The sequence below is a fragment of the Vulpes lagopus genome, chromosome 8 (assembly GCF_018345385.1).
Source record: "Vulpes lagopus strain Blue_001 chromosome 8, ASM1834538v1, whole genome shotgun sequence".
Lineage (NCBI taxonomy): Eukaryota > Metazoa > Chordata > Mammalia > Carnivora > Canidae > Vulpes > Vulpes lagopus.
In genome coordinates, this window is record NC_054831.1 from 116,874,718 (window position 1) to 116,895,010 (window position 20,293).

Here is a 20,293-nt window from a genome sequence, read left to right on the forward strand (position 1 = left end):
AGCTCACAACTCAAAATTAGAAAACATTTAAGCAAACAACCCACCAGGAGTGAATTAGCAGACAAAACAGCAAGAAGTTAGATCCCTAAGAAATTAAGTGTTTTAGATATCTTACAGGAAGGAATCAAAAAGACAAACAAGAAATGACCAGGTACCCTTTAAAAATAACCAAGTAGAACTTCCTCAGGTAAGAGTTATAGTTATTAAAGGATAGATCTGAGAAAATAACCCACAATGTAACTCAGGAAGTGGTGGTGGTGGGGTAGGTATTGACAGTTAATCAAAACATTCAAGCTGACAAAAAGCATTGACACAAAGTGACTCCCAAAGCAAGAAAAAAGTTCTAATTGACATCTTGCTACATTGGCCATGACAGGCAATGAGGAAATCTTTAAAGCAACTAGAGAAAAAAGCTATGAGTATCATTAATAATAAAATTGGAGCCAGAAGACAATAGAATAATGTCTTCAAAGTGCTGAGAAAAAAAAATAACTGCCAATCTAAAAATCAGCACTCAACTGTCATTTTAGAATGTGGGCAAAATTAAGATCTTTCTGGGAAAAGATAATAAATGGACCAAATGCTACATTTAAAATCCAAGTATATTCTGTTTTAAGATAACTATGGGAAAATTTGAAAATAAAACAGGAAGGATATAACAAATACCAAAAGAGATCTAATATAGCTATTGAAATAAAAATGTCACAAATTCATGAGAGGCAGTTTTAAGTTTTATGTGTTAATATAGTCTCAAAATGTACAAAATATGAATTGACAGTTGTTGAGGAATATTGACAGACCCACAGTTACTGTGGGTAATTAATTTCACCTCTCAGTAATTAAGCATACCAAAAAAAATAGTAAGGCTCAGAAGATTTAAACAACACATTATGCCTGATGAAACATGGTATCTTACTCCCAATACCCAGAAGATATGCATTCTCTACAAGCATGCACGAAACATTTATAAAATCTGATCCATACTGTAGACTAAAAACAAGTCAAATATGCTTAGTATTATGTAGAACATCCTCTGACAAAAATACAATTAAATCAGGAACGAACAACCAAAAGATAACTTTAAAATCCGTATGTTTGGTAACTTAATATATACCACTTAGCAATTAAAAGTCACAGAAGAACTCATGATAGAAATTTGAACATACTTAATGTTATTGAAAATACTATACCTCAAAATATGTAGGATGCAGCTAAAAGTACTACAAGGGAGTTTTAATATGTTTCTTTTAGAGGAAGAAAAAGATTTAATGAACTAAGTTTCAACTGAAGAAGTTAAAAGAATAACCAAAGAAATCCAAAGAAAGGGTAATAATGAAAGCAGAAATAAATGATATTTTAAAAAGAATCAGCAAAACCAAAAGCTGGCCCTTTGTAAAATAGGCCTACTTCTGCCATGGTTGATTTAGCATAAAAGACCTAAATAATACTTAAAATTGGAAAGGGTCATAAGGTTACCTAGGTGACTCAGTCGGTTAAGCGGCTGCCTTGGGCTCGGGTCGTGATCTCCGGGTCCCTGGGTCCTGGGATCCAACCCTGTGTTGGGCTCCCTGCTCAGCAGTGTCGGCCTCTCCTTTTCCCACTGCCTCTCCCCTTGTTTGTACTCTTAGGGGCATGCACTCTCAGATCTTAAAAAAGAAATGGAAAAGGTTATGAATCAACTATAGCAGAGATTTTAAAAGTCTCAAAACTGAAGAAAACCTGTTGAACAAAAGAAAAAACCTGGGGGTTCCTTCAATAAATAAATGACAAAGGGGGAAAAAGCGACATTCGTAGATTAAAACAAAAATGAAATGAACTTGTGGATTCAAACTATAAAAGTAGGAAACATTACAAGACCAGAGTCTGAACACTGGTATTTGATAAGAGATTAGTTTGATAATAGTATGAGATAATTTTTTAAGCATTCTTTGGCAATACACATAAAACTGTTGACATGTGAAGTCTCTGGGATGTGTGTCAGTATGTGAGAGGCAGATGTGGGAGGGATGTTGATAACTGGTAAGGCTAGGATGGGAACAGGATGTTCAGGATGTTACTTTGTCTCCTTTTGCACATTTGAAATTTTCCGTAACCAAACTATTTCAACTATTAGAGTAAATACTAACAGTAATTCTTTGCTGATAAATTTGTAAACAGTCTAAATGGACATTTCCTGAAATATACAATGTATGTGTGTACATACATATTTGCTCTAAATGGACATTTCCTGAAATATACGATGTATGTGTGTACATATTTGCATACATATATATAAAGTTTACAAAAACTAAATCAGAAATAGAAAACCTGAATAAATCTTACCAAATTAACAAAATTGATTTTGTACTTAACTATGTAAATAGAAGAGTTGATCAGACTGGATTTTACCAAGTACTCAGGGAACAGGTTATATAAAGTTTCAGAAAATTGAAGGAAAAAAAACATTCCCTAGGCAATTCTATCAAAACTAAACAGCATGAGTGAGAGTTATATATAAACCAGGATCATTTATAGGAGGGGGGAGGGAGACCAAAAAAACTAAGCAATAACTAAACCTAATACAAATTTTTTAGAAATCATGACCTAGAAATTCTTGGACAGTTTAATATTAGAAAATCAAATGATATAGTTTTCCATATTAACAGATTATAGGAAAAAATCCAGATATATCAGTAGATGCAGAAACAATACTCAGTGAAACTTGATAAAAATTAGAAATTCCATCACAGGAGAATGCATCTTAACCATGATGAAGAGTATCTACTAAAATCCTAATTCAGACGTAACTAATGGTTAAACCTTAAAAGCATTTCCTTTAAGCTCAGGACAAGTCAAGAATGTCTGTTGTCAGTGTTTTATTTGGTAGTATTTTGAAATCGTGGTCAGTGCAACAGAATGAGGGAAAGAAAGAACAGTTCATCAGTTGTAGAAATCAGCTGCTTTTCTTTATTAGAGCCAAAGTCAGTTGGAAAATAAAACTTTTTAAAACACCGTTTAAGAACAAATCAGAAAGTACCAGGAAGCAAATGTTAAAGTTATATGGAAATGCATAAAAGAAAGCCTATAGAAATGGGAGAGAGAGATCATTTTCATGGATGGGAAGATTCAGTATCACAGAAATGTTCATTGTTCTCTAATTTATCAATTTAAAGTAATTCCAGTCCAGATCCCAGGAGAGCTTTCCAGGGAAGTTGGCAGGCTAATTCACACAGAAGAGGAAAATGTTCAGAAGAACCATAACAATTTTGAGTAAAAACAACCCTTCAAGATAAAGTTGTGGTCATTGGATAGAATGCAGTTGTCAGCAGGATATGTAAACTAATAAAATTGAATAAAGTATCTAAAACTACACATGTATGGTGGTTGCCAAAGGGCAGGTGGGTGAGGGGATAGGTGAAGTAGATAAGGGGAATTAAGAGGTATAGACTTCCAGTTATAAAATAAATAAGCCACAGGCATGAAAAGTATAGCATGGGGAATTTAGTCAATAATACTGTAATAATGTTGTTTGGTGACTACACTTAACATGGTGAGCACTGAGTAATGTGTAGGATTGTTGGATCACTGTGTTGTATTCCTGAAATTAATATAACACTATGTGAACTCTATTGCAACTTTTTAAAAGTAAAAAGAAAACTACACATGTATGGAAACTTGGTATATGACAAATGTACAGGTATACCTTGGAAATGCTACCAGTTCAGTTCCAGACCACAACAAAGTGAATACGGCAATAAAGGGAGTCAAATGAATTTTTTTGTTTTGTAGCACATATAATAACAGTTATGTTCATACTGTACTGTAGTCTGTTAAGGGTGCAATAGCATTATGTCTAAAAAATAATGTACATACCTTTAATTCAAAAATGCTTTATTGCTAAAAAAAAAAAAAAAAAAAAAAAATGCTAACCAGCATCTGAGCTTTTAGCAAGTCCTGTAATCTTTTTGCTGCCTCAATGTGAATGTCTGCTGTCAATCAGGGTGGTGGCTGCTGAAGGCTGGGGTGGCTGTGACAATTTCTTAAAATAAGAGAATAATCAAGTTTGCCTCATCAATGGACTCTTCTTTCACAAATGATTTCTCTGCGCCGTATGATGCTGTTTGGTAGCATTTTACCCACAGAACAACTTTTAAAATGGAGTCAATCCTCTTAAACCCTGTGGCTGCTTTATCAACTGAGTTCATGTGATATCCTGAATTCTCTGTTGTCATTTCAGCAGTCTTCACACCATCTTCACCAGAAGTATCTTCCATCTGAAGAATCACTTTCTTTGCTCACCCATGAGAAAGTCCTCTTCTGTTAAAGTTTTATCATGAGATTGTTGCAATTCAAATCTAGTAATTTCAGTTTGAAATATTGAGAAAATTACCAAATGTGACCCAGAGACACAAAATGAGCAAATTCTATTGGAAAACTGGCTCTGATAGATTTGCTGGATACAGTGTTGCCACAGACTTTCAATATGTAAAAAATGCAGTATCTGAGAAGCACAAAAACAAGGTATGCTTGTATTTTTACAGAAGGGCCACTGAGAACAATGGACTGGAAAACTAGCATACTCAAACACCAGTGACTTCTTTTTTATACATAAGTAGATTTTTCTGAAACATCACCCATTAACTGCTTTATTCCATTTTGAGTATTAACTGGTTAGAGTGTTTAATCTTTCACATTTTTTCCTTTGAATTTCTTTTTTTTTTTTTAAAGATGTTATTTATTTGTTCATGAGAGACAGAGAGAGAGAGAGAGGCAGAAGCAGGCTCTACGCAGGGAGCCCGATGTGGGACTTGATCTCTGGACCCCGGGATCATGCCCTGAGCCAAAGGCAGACAGTCAACCACTGAGCCACCCAGGCGTCCCTCCTTTGAATTTCTTAAATCTGTTTGCCCATTTAGTTAAACACAGTTTTAAAAATTTGATCCAATTCCCATGTCAATTGTATATAATATTTTGGGTTTTTAATTTTTAAAATTTAGTGATTAAAGTTATATTTTCCAGTGTTACAAACAACATTTCTAAAAATTTATGAAAAAAAATTTCTCCAAGAAGTATTTCAGAAAGAGCAAGAACTAAGAATAATTTCGTAAACATTTAGATAAGTAAATATTATCAAATAAGAAAGGAAACACTATTAATATTATAGGTATAGAGGAAATCCATGTTCCCATTATCTTTTCTACATACCCTGAGTTTGAGTTTTATAATTCCTATATACAGTTTTGTATCTTCATATTTATGCACTATGCAAATATATACTATTCTGTATATTTTTAAAATTTGTATCAATTGTGGAAATCACTGTCCATTCTAAAAGAATAATTTAATTTGCTTCCGCTTTCTTTTTTAATTTATTTATTTAAGGCAAGGAGAGAGGGAGAGAAAGAATCTCAAGCAGACTCCTTAAGTGCAGAGCCAACTGTGAGGCTTGAGCTCACAACACTGAGATCATGACCTGTGCCGAAATCAAGAGTCGCTCAACCGACTGAGACACCCAGGAGCCCCTGCTTTCACATTTTAATATATTAAATATAATGCTGCTCTAAACATTTTTGTATTTTTATTATGCCTATGTGTGATGATTTTGTTTAGTAATATATCCGGAAGTGTAGTTTTTGTATTGTAGGACATGACCATTTTCAGCTTTACCAGAGCATGCCAAAGGCTTTACAAAGTGTTTGTGGCAGTTTATTCTTTTAAAGCAAGTTAAAAGCATTTTCATTATTCAATCCTTGCTGGCACTTGGTTGTGTCAGGATACTTGGTCATGTCAAGTAATATATAGTAAAATTTTTTGCCAGGCATGGCCCTATGACAGCTACCATAATCCAGAACAGTTCTGGGTGGCCTGGGTGGCTCAGCAGTTTAGAGCCACCTTCAGCCCAGGGCCTGATCCTGGAGACCCAGGATCGAGTCCCACATCAGTCTCCCTACATGGAGCCTGCTTCTCCCTCTGCCTTTGTCTCTGCCCCTCTCTCTCTCTCTCTTTCTCTCTCTCTCTCTCTCTCATTAATAAATAAAATCTTTATAAAAAAAAAATCCATCACCCCCAAGAAATTATCTCATGCTGTTCCTCTACAGTCAAAACCAATCTTCAATCTTGACTCTTGGCAACTAATGATCTTTTGCTGTTCTATAGTTTTGCAGTTTCCAAAACTTCATATAAATAGAATCACAGTTTGAGTCTGAATTCTTTCATTTAGTATGATGCATTTGAGATTCTTGTTAGTGCATGTACCAATAGTTTTATCTGTTTTATTGCTGAACAGATTTTATTATATAGATATGCTTACTGTAGTTTACTCTTACCAGCTGAACAACATTTGGACTGTTTCCAATTTTTGGTTATTATGGATAAAACTGTTACATTTCTGTACAGGTTGTTTTGTGTAAACATGTTTTTAATTTTTCTGGATATCCATCCCTGAGACTACTGATTCACATGATAGCTTTGTAAGAAACCACCAACTGTTTTCCAAAGTGCTTATATTGTTTGGCATTGGAACAAGGAGTGTTACCAAATTTTCAATTGCTCTACATAGTTCTCAGCACTTGGTATTATCAGTTCTTTTTTTAATTATAGTTACTCTGATGAAGGTATATGCTGTAAGTTTTAAATTGCAGGTTTATAATGTCTAAATCTTTGATGAAGTGTCTGCTATGGCCATTTTAAGATTAGGTAGTTTTCTTACTGTTCAGTTTCGAGTTCTGAATTAAGCCTTTTGGCAAGTGATTTGCAAACATTTTCTCCCAGTTGGTGGCTTTTCATTCAACAGTGTCTTTCACAGAGAAAAAGTTTAATTTTCATGCAGTCAAATTATGAATTTTTAAATGAATTTTCCTATGATGTATCTAAGAGCTCTTTGACCCAAAGTCCTAAGAATTTGTTCCTACATTTCCTTCTGAAACTTTTACAATTTTATACTTAGGTTTATGACCCATTTTGAGTTAATTTTTGTATAAGGTATTAGGTATAGCTCAAGATTCTTATTTTCTTTGTCTCTTTTTATTTTTGGCTATGGATGTCTGATTTTTCTAGCACCATTTGTTGAAGACTTCTTTCTCCATTGAATTGCCTTTGTATCTCTGTTAAAAATAATAAGAATAGCTTTATTTGTAAGAATCTATTCCTGGGCTCGGTTCTGTTTTGTGGATGTCTGTCCTTTTGTCAGTGCCACATTGTCTTGTTTATTGGAGCTTTAAAGTCTACACTTGTGCACTCTACAGCTTCCAATGTGGTGCTGAATAGGAATTACCTTGTTACTGATTTTGAGGGGGAAAGCATTCAGGTTTTCACCATTAAGTATGGTGTCAGCTCTGGGTTTTTATAGATGCCGTTTACCAGGTAACAGAAGTTCTGATCTGTTTCTCTGAGATTTTCATTAAATGGATGTTGATTGTTTAACAAATCGATCATGTAGCTTTTCTTTTTTAGTCTATTTATAATAGTGGCTTACATTTACTCTTCAAAATTTAAACCAGCCTTGCATTCCTAGGATAAACCACATTTAGTTGTGATTATATGAAAGTATTATACTTTTTACATATGTTGCTAGATTAGATTGGCTGATATTTTGTTGAGGATTTTTGCATCTATTTTCTGGGGTAATGATTTTTTTTTTTTTAAGATTTTATTTATTCATGAGAGAGAGAGAGGCAGAGACACAGGCAGAGGGAGAAGCAGGCTCCATGCAGGGAGCCTGACTTGGAACTCAATCCCAGGTCTCCAGGATCAGACCCTGGGCTGAAGGCGGCACTAAAGCACTGAGCCAGCTGGGCTGCCCTGGGGTGATGATTCTGATACCATTTCCAATTTGTAGAGTTTTTTTGTTTTTGTTTTTGTTTTTGTTTGTTTTTGTTTTTGTTTGTTTTTTTGTTTTTTTGTTTTTGTTTTTTAAGACCAAGCAGTTCTCAGACACTAGCTGGGTGTCCTACAATTCAGCTCAGTTCTGATCTACCTGGAGATGGCATCAGATTCCAAGAATTAGGGGCTCAGTCTCACAAGTCTGGCCTCCACTTAAGATGCCAGTCTCATGTCCAGGTTGTCACCTGTGCTTTTGACCAATTGGCTATAAATCAGGTTTCTATGAGCCCCTCCTTGAGTTTGATTAATTTGCTAGAGAGGCTTAGAGAACTCAGGAAGCCAATTTACTTACTTAAATTTTAAGTAAGAGCATATTAAAGGATAAAAATCAGGGGTGCCTGGGTGGCTCAGTGGTTGAGTGTCTGCCTTCGACTCAGGGTGTGATCCCGGGATCCCGGATTGAGTCCCACATCGGGCTCCCTTCATGGAGACTGCTTCTCCCTCTGCCTATGTCTCTGCACCCCCCCCTTAAATAAATTAAAAAAAAATTTTTTTTAATCAACAGCTAGATGAAAAGACATAGGTGAGGAGGTCCTGAACAAAGAAACTCCTATCCCCATGGAGTGTGGGGCCTAGCACAATGGCAGAATGGAAAAGTTCTGTTTCACCAACTTGGAAGCTTTCAAACCTTTTGAGTTTTTATGGAGGCTTTTTTCTGTGGCATGGTTGATTAAATCATTGACCATTGGTGCTTGATTTAACCTTCAGCCACACCCCTGCCCCTCCCCAGAAATTGTGGTGGAACTGAAAGTTTATCTCCCTCTGCCTGTGTCTCTGCCTCTCTCTCTCTCTCTGTGACTATCACAAATAAATAAAAATTAAAAAAAAAAAAAAAGACCTCAGGAGCAGTCAGAAGAAAATAACTTATTAAAAAAATAATAATAATAATAATAATAATAATAATAAACCTTCAACTCATAGTTGTTTCCCCTAGTAACCAGCCCATATTTTTAAGGGATTTCCAAAAAATGCCTCATATTTCTTGTTAGAAGTGTTTGGGCAATTTGTTCCTTTTAAGGAATTTGTCCATTTCATCTGAGTCATCTGATTTGGGGTCATAGAGCTGTTCACTGTATTTTTTTTATTCTTCTTGTTTTAAGAGTTTATTTTTAAGTAGTCTCTACACCCAACATGGGGCTCAATTTACAACCCCAAGATCAAGAATCGTACATCCCACTGACCGAGCCAGCCAAATTCCCCTTTTTTATTCTTAATGTAAGGTCTGTAGTGATGCCCTCCTTTTTTATTCTTGATGGTTTATATTTATTCAGATATTTATCATTTCTGTTTCATTTATGAAGTTCCAAGATTCATTCTAATGTCCTTTCTCTCCCCCCCCCCTTTTTTTTTTATGATTTTATTTATTTATTGATGAGGGACACACAGAAAGAGGCAGAGACATTGGCAGAAGGAAAAACAGGCTCCCTATGGGGAGCCCCACACAGGACTCAATCCCAGTACCCTGGGATCATGACCTGTCCCTCAACCACTAAGCCACCCAGGTGCCCCAGTATCCTTTCTCTTTTATCTAAAGAACTTGTTTAGGCATTTCTTTCATAGCAGATCTGTATACAACAAACTCTAAGTCTCTTAAGTCTTTACCAAGGTTTTTATTTATGTTGCCCTCATTCCTGAAAGAATATGTTTGCTGGATATAAAATTCTAATGTTCCCAAGTTCTCTTTTTCAGGGCTTAAAATTTTTGATGCACTGTCCTTGGCTTTCATGATTTCTGAAGAGCAATCCACAGTCACTCAGGTAGTTTGCTTCTACAGAATACATCATTTTTCTCTTTCAGATCTCAAGACTTTAAATCTTCAATTTCAAGTAGTTCAATTTTGAAGTGTGTGGCCTTTGTTTCTGTTTGTTCCTATCCTGTTTGGTGTTTGCTGAACTTTTTGAATCTAAATTTTTGCCTTTCACCAAACTTGGGACATTTTTAACAATTATTTCTTCAAATATATATATATATATATATATTTTTTTTTTTGTAGGAGTCTCTTCTCCTTCTGAAACTTAAGTGATGTGTTAAGCCTTTTGAAATTGTTCCACAGGTCCCTGAGGCTTTATTCATTTGTCCTCAATCCTTTTTTCTCAGTATCTCATATTAGATAGTTTCTCCTGAGTCATCTTCTAGTTGGTTGACTTTCCTCTATCCTCCCCATTCTTGGGCCCATACAGCAAATTTTTTGTTTCAGGTATTTTTCATTTTCAATTCTAAAGTTTCCATTTGGTTCTGTTTCATAATTTATATTTCTCTACTGTGATTTTTCTACTCCCTCAGTGTTTGCCTTTACCTTATGGAGTATGTTTATATTGTTGCTTCAGAGTCTCTGACAGTTCTGAGGCACCTGGGTAACTCAGTCCGTTAAGCATCCAACTCTTGACTTCAGTTCAGGTCATGATCTCAGGGTCATGGGATCAAGTTCCATGTCAGGCTCATCACTGGTCATGAAAAATGCTTAAAAGTCTCAGTCTTCCTTTGCCTGTTTCATGTGTGCACTCTCTCTCTCTTTCTTAAGAAACAAAACAAAAAGTCTTTAAAGTCTTTGGCAATTCCAATATCTGGGTCTCATTAGGACTGGGATCTCTTGACTCTTTTTTTCATTTCAAAATTCACATTTCCTGGTTCTTTATATGTGAGTAATTTTTTATTATGTCCTGGACAGTTTGAGTATATGACACTGTGAACCCTGTTAGAAATACCTGGAAAATGTTGATTTTTGTTACTCATTTTATTTTTGTCAGGCAATCTACCCAGTTAGATTCAGACTGCATGTGCCATGTCACTTTATGTGGGTGATGGTTCCAATGGTGGTTGGGTCTTTGTGGTCTTGCCCAGGGCATGTGCCACTCAGGGATTTGGACAGTGGCTTGTACTATAGTTTCATTCTCAACACCTTTGTCATATTTCTTTAGTTCTGTTTGATGAATACACAGCTGGGGGTGCGGGGTGGTAAACCAGAATTAGTGCTTTTTCTTTAGCTCCGTGTTCTTGTCCAAGACCTCCTTCACATTCTCCAGATAGCATGGTTTCCTTTTCCTGTTTCCTCTAGTGGCCAGAAAGTTGTTTTCTTCAATTTCTGCCTCCTAACCTGTTGTGAGTTTTGAGTATCTAAGAGAGAAGGGGAAAAAATAATAGGAATTCCCTCCATACTCCCCCAACATCATATCCTTTTCTCAATCCTGCTAGTTAGAGAGATGGGATTTCTCTTGGGGGTTTAGGTGCTGCTATAGCTGCTGCACACAGATCTTTACAACTGGTGCTGACCCAGGGCAGAGCTGATAGAGTGGAAAGAACAAACCAGATATCCCTGCTTCACCCCACTCTTCAGCTTGGAAAGGGGGCCCTCTTGCCAGTCTTCTAGCTGGGGCTCTCTCTAAGTTCCCGGAGTCCCTAGCATCTGTTTTTGCCGTGAGTTCTTGAATCAGCTCAGGAGACAAAGAAGAAAAAACTGAACCTCACCCTCTTTATGGGTCATTCAAGTTTGACTTCCCACCTACACCCATCTTTTACTTTCCAGAATTCTCATGTAGTTGCTTTTCATATTTTATCCTCAGTTTTTAGTTGTAATAGGAGAAGTAAGTCATACTGTATTTAATCTTGGCTGGTTCTGGAAGTTAAGTTTATTTTACATAATAGAATTGATTAGTTTTGTCTTTATATCTTGTGTCTTCTGTGTTTGTTTTTAATAAACTTTCCTAACCAAAGGTTATAGAACTATACTTCTATATTTTATGTGTATGCATTAGTTTTTACATTTAAGAATTGATTTTCTGTCCTGTAAGACAGGGATCTAATGTCAGTAGTCGGTTGCAGTGCCAATTATTGTGTGTCTCCTTTTGATCTGGAATGCTATACAGGCATTCCTCCTTTTTCTGTGCTTCACAAATACTGCATGTTTTACAAATTAAAGATTCAAGACTTCACTTCTGCAGATGTGATGAAACATCAAGAGAACTAGAATTAGAACTGGAGCCCGGAGATGTGACTGAATCACTGCAATCTCATGATCAAATGTGAACTGATGAGGAGTTGCTCCTTTTTTTTATTTGGAGTTAGAATGGATGTTTACTTTTTTATTTAAATTCAATTAACATAATATATTATTAGTTTCAGAGGTAGAGTTCAGTGATTCATCAGTCTTATATAATACCCAATGCTCATTACATCATATGAGAGTTGCTCTTTTTGATAAGCACGAAGTGATTTCTTCAGATGGAATCTGCTCCTGGTGAAGACTGTTGAAATGACAACAGAGGATTCAGAATATTACATGAGTTTAGTTGATAAAACAGCTGTAGGGCTTAAGAGGATTGATTCCATTTTAAAATGAATTCTGTGGTTAAAATGCTACTAAACAGCATCACAATCTGCAGAGAAGTTATTTGTGAAAGAAGAGTCAAATCAGTGCAGCAAACTTCATTTTTTAAGAAATTGTCACAGCCTTCAGCAGCCACCACCTTGATCAGTCAGCAGCCATCCACATTGAGGCAAGACCATCCACCAGCAGAAGGATTATGATTTGCTGAAAACTTAGATGCTGGTCAGCATTTTTTTTTTAGCAATAAGAATTTTTGAATTAAGGAATGTACATTTTGTAGACAATGCTATTGCATGCTTAACAGACCACAGTACAAGCTAACTGTTTTATGCACTGGGAAACCAAAAACTTAATTTGACTCACTATATATTGCAGTATTCCCTTCCTTGTCTGGAAGGAAACACCCAGTACCTCCATGATAATGTCCATAGTTCCTTTCATTGTCCATAGAAGATTTCATTGCATTGGTGGGGGCTGTCTTCTGAGGCACCAATAGACAGCATTCCTTTTTCCCTTCACATTGAGAATATGGAGATTCAAAATAGCTCCTTTATTACAGCAAAGGCTAGAGGAAGCAGCTTAGTGAGAGAGTTGTATTAGACTTGCTAATTCTCTACCCATCAGTTCTACCACCCACCTAAGTCTAGCCTAGACCAGTCCAGCCCCAGGAAAGTTTGCATCTGCAGAGAAAACCCACTTATTCAGGTCACTGCTTCCTACTCACCAGTCCAGGGAAAGAAGGAAGGAAAAAGAGACCAGACTCCACATCCTCAAGGTAACTCACTCCACTTCCCTGAGGAGGGTGTAGGAGTAGAAAAAGAGACCAGGAGCATTAGCAGACCTGTCATACAGCCTGGGAGAAAGAGAAGTAGTTAGTGCCCCCACCCCCACCCCCGCCATTTCAATTTGTCAGGTTTTTATTGTTAGAATTTTTTTTTTAAGATTTGTGTATTAGATTGAAGATGAGCAGGGGAAGGGACAAAAGGCAAAGAAACAGACTCCTCACTGAGAGGGGAGCTGGACAGGGAGGTAGGGCTGGATCACAGGACCCCTGAGGTCATGACCTAGGTCAAAGTCAGATGCCTAACTAGCTGAGCCACCCACGCACCCTTTGTTAGAAATATTTCCTGAAAATTAGTTGAACTAAACCATTTCAATATTTAGCTGCATTCACAACAGAAAAGAATGTCATGATCATAGGACTTAAAAAATATATCTTTAAGGAGCATTAACTATGGCCTGTACAGTACCATGTTTCTTTGGATTAAAAAAAAAAAAAAGCAGAGAGTAAGTACTTCAGACTTCTTGATGATTTTTCTGAGATCTACCAGTTCATAGTTTTATAAACCTAGTCATGTATTCATTACTTGCTATGAGCAAAAATTACACTAGATATAATTAGCACATGGTTCTCATTGGAAGGCCTCACAGTATACTAGAGAAGAGAATTACGGTATTGGTGATACTTGCTCACTACCACAGAACCATGGACAGAATGTTTCGATTATGTAAACAATGGAGAAATTGAGAACTAGTGTTATATTTAAGGAAACCTATTGTTTCTATGTAATTGTGAAGATTTTGTGAAGTTTTGAAATGGTAATCCTATTTAATTCTGTTTCTCTACCATTTTCAGGGAAGTAAGTAACCAATGATCATTTCAAATAAATGATCATTCCAAATGAAAATTACTTGGTCCATATATATCCCTTTGAGGTGTATTTTTTAATTTTTTGCTCTTAGTTTGTGCCATCAAGGTATTTTAGCAGGAAGAGATACCTGACATTACATTGTTTTTATATAAAGTCTTTTAAATTAAGAGGCGGGATGTGACTGGCTGGATCAATCAGTAGAGCAGGTGACTCCTGATCTTATGGTTGTGCATTCAAGCTCATGCTGTGCATAGAGATTACTTAAAAATAAAATCTTTAAATAAATAGATGGAGGTGGCATCATACTGCTACCTCAGAGATAGAAACCGGAATGAATACTTATTATATGTGTTTAATGACAAAGGAAATCTTTATTCTCTGCTCACTAAAATTTTAATTATAGAGTCACATAGGGGCAACTAGAGCAAAAAGTGAACTGTGTGCGTGTGTGTGAGCATAAAAGACATCCCAGGGAGTGGAGAGAACACAAGTGTTGGAGCCAGGCCAACCTAGGTCACATCACTCTGAGTAACCTTGGGCAAATTCTTAATCATCTGAACCTTAATTTTCTCCCTGCCTGTAAGGAATAATAGCTACTGCATTCACTTCTTTAGAGCTATGCAGATGTGTTTCTAAGCCCACAACCTGAACATGAATGCTCCCAGTCTTTCTAAGCCTATGATCTAAAGGAAATCTTCAAACAAAAGTGGGCCAACTGTATTTTAAGAACTTAGTGCCAGGTAGCAAGCTGCCTATAAAATTTCAAGAAAGAGAATGCTAAACAAAATAGATAGTGCTTATTTTGATACTGCAATTTATATCTTCCTGATTGAAAATGTAGAAATTGTTATTTATGGGGTGAAGCCTTAAAACTACGTAAATGTGCAATATAGAATAGGGGGTAAATGACAGGAGATCATGGGGGACATGTATGGTTATGAAGAGTATAGATAAGATAAAAATGGTTTTGATGTGTTACAGGATATTATATATATATATTACAATTAAACTTGGGTTTAAACTTTAAAAACTGGGGAAAAAAAAAATCCCAACAGTTGCTGAGTGATTCTTTCATTTTCCCAATTGGTTGGTGCCATCATAAAAAAAAAAAAAAAAAAAAAATCACGTAACAGAGCCAGTGAGCCTCATGGAGCAAAAGGTTTCTTTATAGACAAAACAATAACTTTCAGTTTCTTAATGCTTAGTTCCACTAAGAACTAAAGGAGACCGGCAGCCTTAGTTCTTTTAACTCCTTCGATGCCAGCCTTCTAGCTGTTGGGTTTCTGTCAGCTGTCATATCTACCATGTTGACAAAATAGTGAAACTACAACATTCAAATTTATCTTTTCAAAAGCAGGATTTTTCTTTGTTTTAATGTTACAGATTTATTTGAGGTTCCTAGATTATCAAATGGAGCACTCAAATGAATGCAAGAGAAACTTTGTTGCAGTTTATGATGGAAGCAGTTCTATTGAAAATCTGAAGGCCAAGTTTTGCAGCACCGTGGCCAATGACGTAATGCTGAAAACAGGAGTTGGAGTGATCCGAATGTGGGCCGATGAGGGCAGTCGGCTGAGCAGATTCAGAATGCTCTTTACTTCCTTTGTGGAGCGTAAGTAAATACTACAACACTGAGATCTTTTTACACAATTTTCATTCATTCAGAATTCAGTTATGGCACATTTCCTCTTGACAAAGACTGCAAGTCAAAGAGAAGGCAGAAATAACTAAGTTTTAGTCCCTGTTCTCAAAGAATTATCTGTTCTAGGTGAAAAACCACATTAATACATACATTGCAACACTGCCTTATTACAAAGGTGTAAACATATGACAGGAAATGCAGAATGGAAACTTCAAGATTTTCAGATTTAAAAATAATTATCAGTAGTATTAATTTAAAAAAAAAAGTAGTATTAATTCAGCTTGGTGAATCATTATGAGCCTGCCAAACCATGCTCATCAAAATTTAGGTAGGCTGTTTTTTCTTTTTAAATAATTTTAAGCTGATCTAAAATTTTTTAAATAGGACAGAATTTTCATATGTCCTTTACTCAGATTCCCCTAATAGTGTAGTAAAACTGAAAATGAACACTGAAAATGAATAATAATACAGTATTATTGACTGATACATAGACCATATCCACACATCACTGGTTTTCCCATTAATGTCTTTTTCTGATGCAGGATCCACGTTGCATCTATCTACTTGTCATCTCTCCTTTAGTCTCCTCAATCTGTGATGGTGCCTCAGTCTTTGGTGTCCTTGATACATTTGAAGAGCACTGGCCATTTATTTGGTAGAATGTTGTCCATTTGAGTTTCTCTGATGTTTTCTCATGGATTCATTTGAGGTTATATATTTCTGTCAGTATCACAGAGAGGACATTACACCTTTCCCGCACATCACACCGGTGAGGTGGGTGTGTGCAATGCAGATTTGTCCCTCGTTAACTTCCCTCACTTCCTTGGGGAGCTGTCAAGATTCTCCACTATAATGTTACTAATTTTTTCATTTCTAGTTAATAATGCTCTTTGAGACTATGCAGATATCCCTTTGCTCATAATTATAGTGTCTGTTAATGGTTTTCATCTGTAATAGGTGATACCATAGTGTTTACCTAATGGTAGTTTACTGTCTCCATTATTCCTTCTACACTTATTAATTGTAATTCTTTTGTGAGGAAGAACTGTTTTTTCCCTCATTTATCTTTTGGTGATTTATATCAGTATGAGTTTATGGATTTTTATTTTATGCCATTATTATTATACATATAAAATTATATAACAATATAACATACAATTAGTATAATACTAACATTATTTTGTTGCTCAAAGTCCCAGCTTTGGCCATTGGGAGCTCCTTCAACTTGTCTCTTTTATCCTTTGTTTTTTGTTGTTTTGGCGGGGGCGGGCGGGGGGGTGTTTAAATCACTTTCTTTCTATCACCACAAGATAGCCCAGGCTTGATTGTGTTTTCCCTGGCCCAGCCCTAGAACCAACCATATTTCCAAGAAGCCCTTTTCTTCTCCTCAGAAAACACTGCTAAAAATGCTTACAGGGTTTTTTTTATAGGAATCATAATGAATCCATAGATTGCTTTTGAATAGTAGAGTCATCTTAATATTAAATCTTCCAGTGTATGAACCCAAAATGTCTCCCAGTTTGTTTGTTGTTTTTAAATTTTTTCAAGAATGTTTTATTCTGGAGACGCCTGAGTGGCTCAGCAGTTGAGTGTCTGCCTTTGGCTCAGGGCGTGATCCTGGAGTTCCAGGATAGAGTCCCATATCGGGGTCCCCAGAGACGGCTGCCTATGTCTCTGCCTCTCTCTGTGTATCTCTCATGAATAAATAGAATCTTTTTAAAAAAATGTTTTGTTCTGTATACAAATCTACATTGTTAGTGTGTAGAAATGCACCTGATTTTTGTTTGCCGTTTGTATCCTGCAGCATTGCTGAATTAGTTTATTAGTGTGTAATCTTGTTAGCGTTTTCTACATATAAGATTATGTTGTCTGCGAACAGGTACTTTTCCTGGATGCTATTTTATTTTTCATTTCCTTTTCTTGTCTCATTGTTCTTGCTAGAACTTCTAGTACTATACTGAATAGAAATGAAAAGGGACACCCATGTCTTGTGTCTGATCTTCAAGAGAAAAGCTTTCAGCCTTTCACTCTTATAGGTGTTAGCTGTGGGGTTTTCATATATGGCTTTTATCACGTTGAGGAAGTTTTCATCTGGTCCTAGTTTATTGAGTGTTTTCATCATGAAAGGATGTTGAATTTTGTCAAATTCTGATTCAATGGAAATGATCATGTCATTTTTCCCCCTTTCATTCTGTTAATGTATATTACATTGATTTTTGTGTGTAGAACCATTTTTATGTTCCAGGAATAAGTCCCACTTTGTCATGATGTATAATCCTTTTAATATGTTGCTGAATTCAGTGCTAGTATTTTGTTGAGGATTTTTGCATCAATATGCATGAGGAGTATTGGTCTGTAGTTTTCTAATAGTATCTTTCTGGTTTTAGTAGATGGTTATGCTGGTCTTTAGAATGAGTAAGAAGTGACCCCTTCTCTTCAACTTTTTGGAAGAGCTTGAGAGTTGACATTCTATAAACATTTGGTAGAATTCACCAGTGAAACCATCCAGTTTAGGGCCTTTCTTTGTTGGGAGATAGTTTGATTACTGATTCAGTCTTCTTGCTAGTTAGAGATCTATTCAAATTTTCTTTTTTTTTTTTTTTTTAAGATTTTATTTATTCATGAGACAGAGAGAGAGAGAGAGAATGAGAGAGAGGCAGAGACACAGGCAGAGGGAGAAGCAGGCTCCATGCAGGGAGCCTGATGTCCGGTTCAATCCGAGGACTCCAGGATCACACCCTGGGCTGAAGGCAGGCACTAAACCGCTGAGCCACCCAGGCATCCCTAATTTCCACATATTTATGAATTTTCCAGTTTATTTGAAAAAGATACAAAAGATACTTTGTATGATGTCAGTCTTTTAAGATTTTTATGTGTCTGTGGCAGAACATTTGGTCCATCCTGGAGAAAGTTCTATATACACGTGAGAAAAATGTGTATTTCTCTGTTGTTGGGTGGAACTTTATGTATGTATCTATTAGGTCCAGTTGGTTTATAGTATTAGTCTTTTATTTGCTTATTTATCTTCTGTATGGCTGTTTTACCCATTATCGAAAGTGGAATATTGAAGTCTCCAACCATTTTTGTAGAATATCTAATTTCTCCCTTAAATTCTAATAGTGTTTGCTTCCTATACTTTAGGACTCTGATTTTTGGTTTATATTTTTTTATAATTGTTCTATCTTCTTGATGAATCTCTTTTACCAATAACAGTGTCCCTCATTGTCATTTGCAGCAGTTTTGATTTAAAGTCTACTTTTGTCAGTATTTGTATGGCCACCCCAGCTGTCTTTTTGGTAACTATTTGCATGGAACATCTTTCTCCATTTATTCATGTTCAACCAATTTTTATCTTTAGATCTAAAGTGAGTCTTTTGTAGAACAGTGTATAATTGGACCTTGTAGGAGGGTTTTATTATCTATTCTGTCAATCTCTGCTTTTTGAATAGAGGGTTTAACTCATTTAGATTTTTAGTAATTAGTAAGAAGGAAGGACTTCTGCCCTTTGGCTGTTTGTTTTCTAAATGTCTTAAAGCTTTTTGTCCCTCATTTCCTTCATTATTACTTTCTTTTGTGGTTAATTGATTTTTTTGTGGCAACACATTTGAATTTCCATTTGTGTATATTCTTTAGATATTTTCTTTGTGGTTATAATGGGGTTTTGTCTTTTTATGAGTTAGTTATGTCTTTAAAAGTCATCTTTACAGGATGCCTGGGTGGCTTAGTGGCTGAGCACCTCCCTTCCCCCGAGTCCCAGGATCAAGTTCCACATTGGGCTCCCTCCATGGAGCCTACTTCTCCCTCTGCCTGTGTCTCTGCCTCTCTCTCTCTCTCTGTGTGTCTCTTGTGAATAAATAAAATCTTTAAAAAATTAAAATTAAAAAAATAAAAGTCATTTTTACTATTTTGTGGGCATGGAGGTTTTGGAGAACCTTTTCATATTAAAGAATGGGGTAGCTCATGTATAGATCCTGACCTAGCTTAAAAGTGGAGGCACTCTTGAGGACAGATTTTAGGATCCTTCCCTTAAACTTCTGATAATTCACATGAACAAATTCTAGGAAAAAAATTGGTTCTATTGCCTATCTCCTATAAAAGTCCGAATGACTGTTTTGTTGATTTTATTTGTCATAAGTGCAAATCATATTACATTAGCTTTGATTTTTTTAAAAATGGCCTTCAAAAATACCATCATGTTTTTGGCTTGATTTAATTTTAATCTGCATTTGGATAGTGCTGAATGATTAGTCTCTCTCAACTAGTCCCTTTCCTCATGGCCACTTCTGTTCAAAGAAAATTACCATTTAAAGACTCATCCAAACTGCCCCAGTGTAGTTGAAGGTATATGTTCACATCACATATATTTTAAAAATAAATGGTAGATCTTCTATATTATCCTCATAAGGAAATATTTTCACTTTTATATACTGACTAATGAATACAGTATCATGGTAAACTATGATTTTTGCAAATCAAAATCTGTAAATATAAAGGTGTAAGAGTAAGATACTATCAGATATTTTCTTAAGAAATTTAGGACTTAGGGGCAGCCCAGGTGGCTCAGCGGTTTAGCACTACCTTCAGCCTAGGGTGTGATCCTGGAGACCCAGGAGCACATTGTGCTCCCTGCATGGAGCCTGTTTCTCCCTCTGCCTGTGTCTCTCTGTATCTCTCATGAATAAATAAATATTTTTTAAAAAAATAAATTTAGGGGCATTCCTGGTGGCGCAGCGGTTTAGTGCCGCCTGCAGGCCGGGGTGTGATCCTGGAGACCCAGGATTGAGTCCCACATCGGGCTCCTTGCATGGGGCCTGC

General features: G+C 36.1%; 1 protein-coding gene across 2 annotated transcripts in view; it reads left to right on the forward strand.

The window, feature by feature from the left end:
- Window positions 1-20,293, forward strand: part of NETO2 (neuropilin and tolloid like 2) — a 57,412-nt gene that overhangs the window by 21,973 nt on the left and 15,146 nt on the right. For both annotated transcript variants that reach the window (XM_041767753.1, XM_041767754.1), the window contains exon 7: window positions 15,220-15,448. In XM_041767753.1, the coding sequence (XP_041623687.1) occupies window positions 15,220-15,448 (229 nt within the window). The remainder of the gene's footprint in view (window positions 1-15,219; window positions 15,449-20,293) is intronic.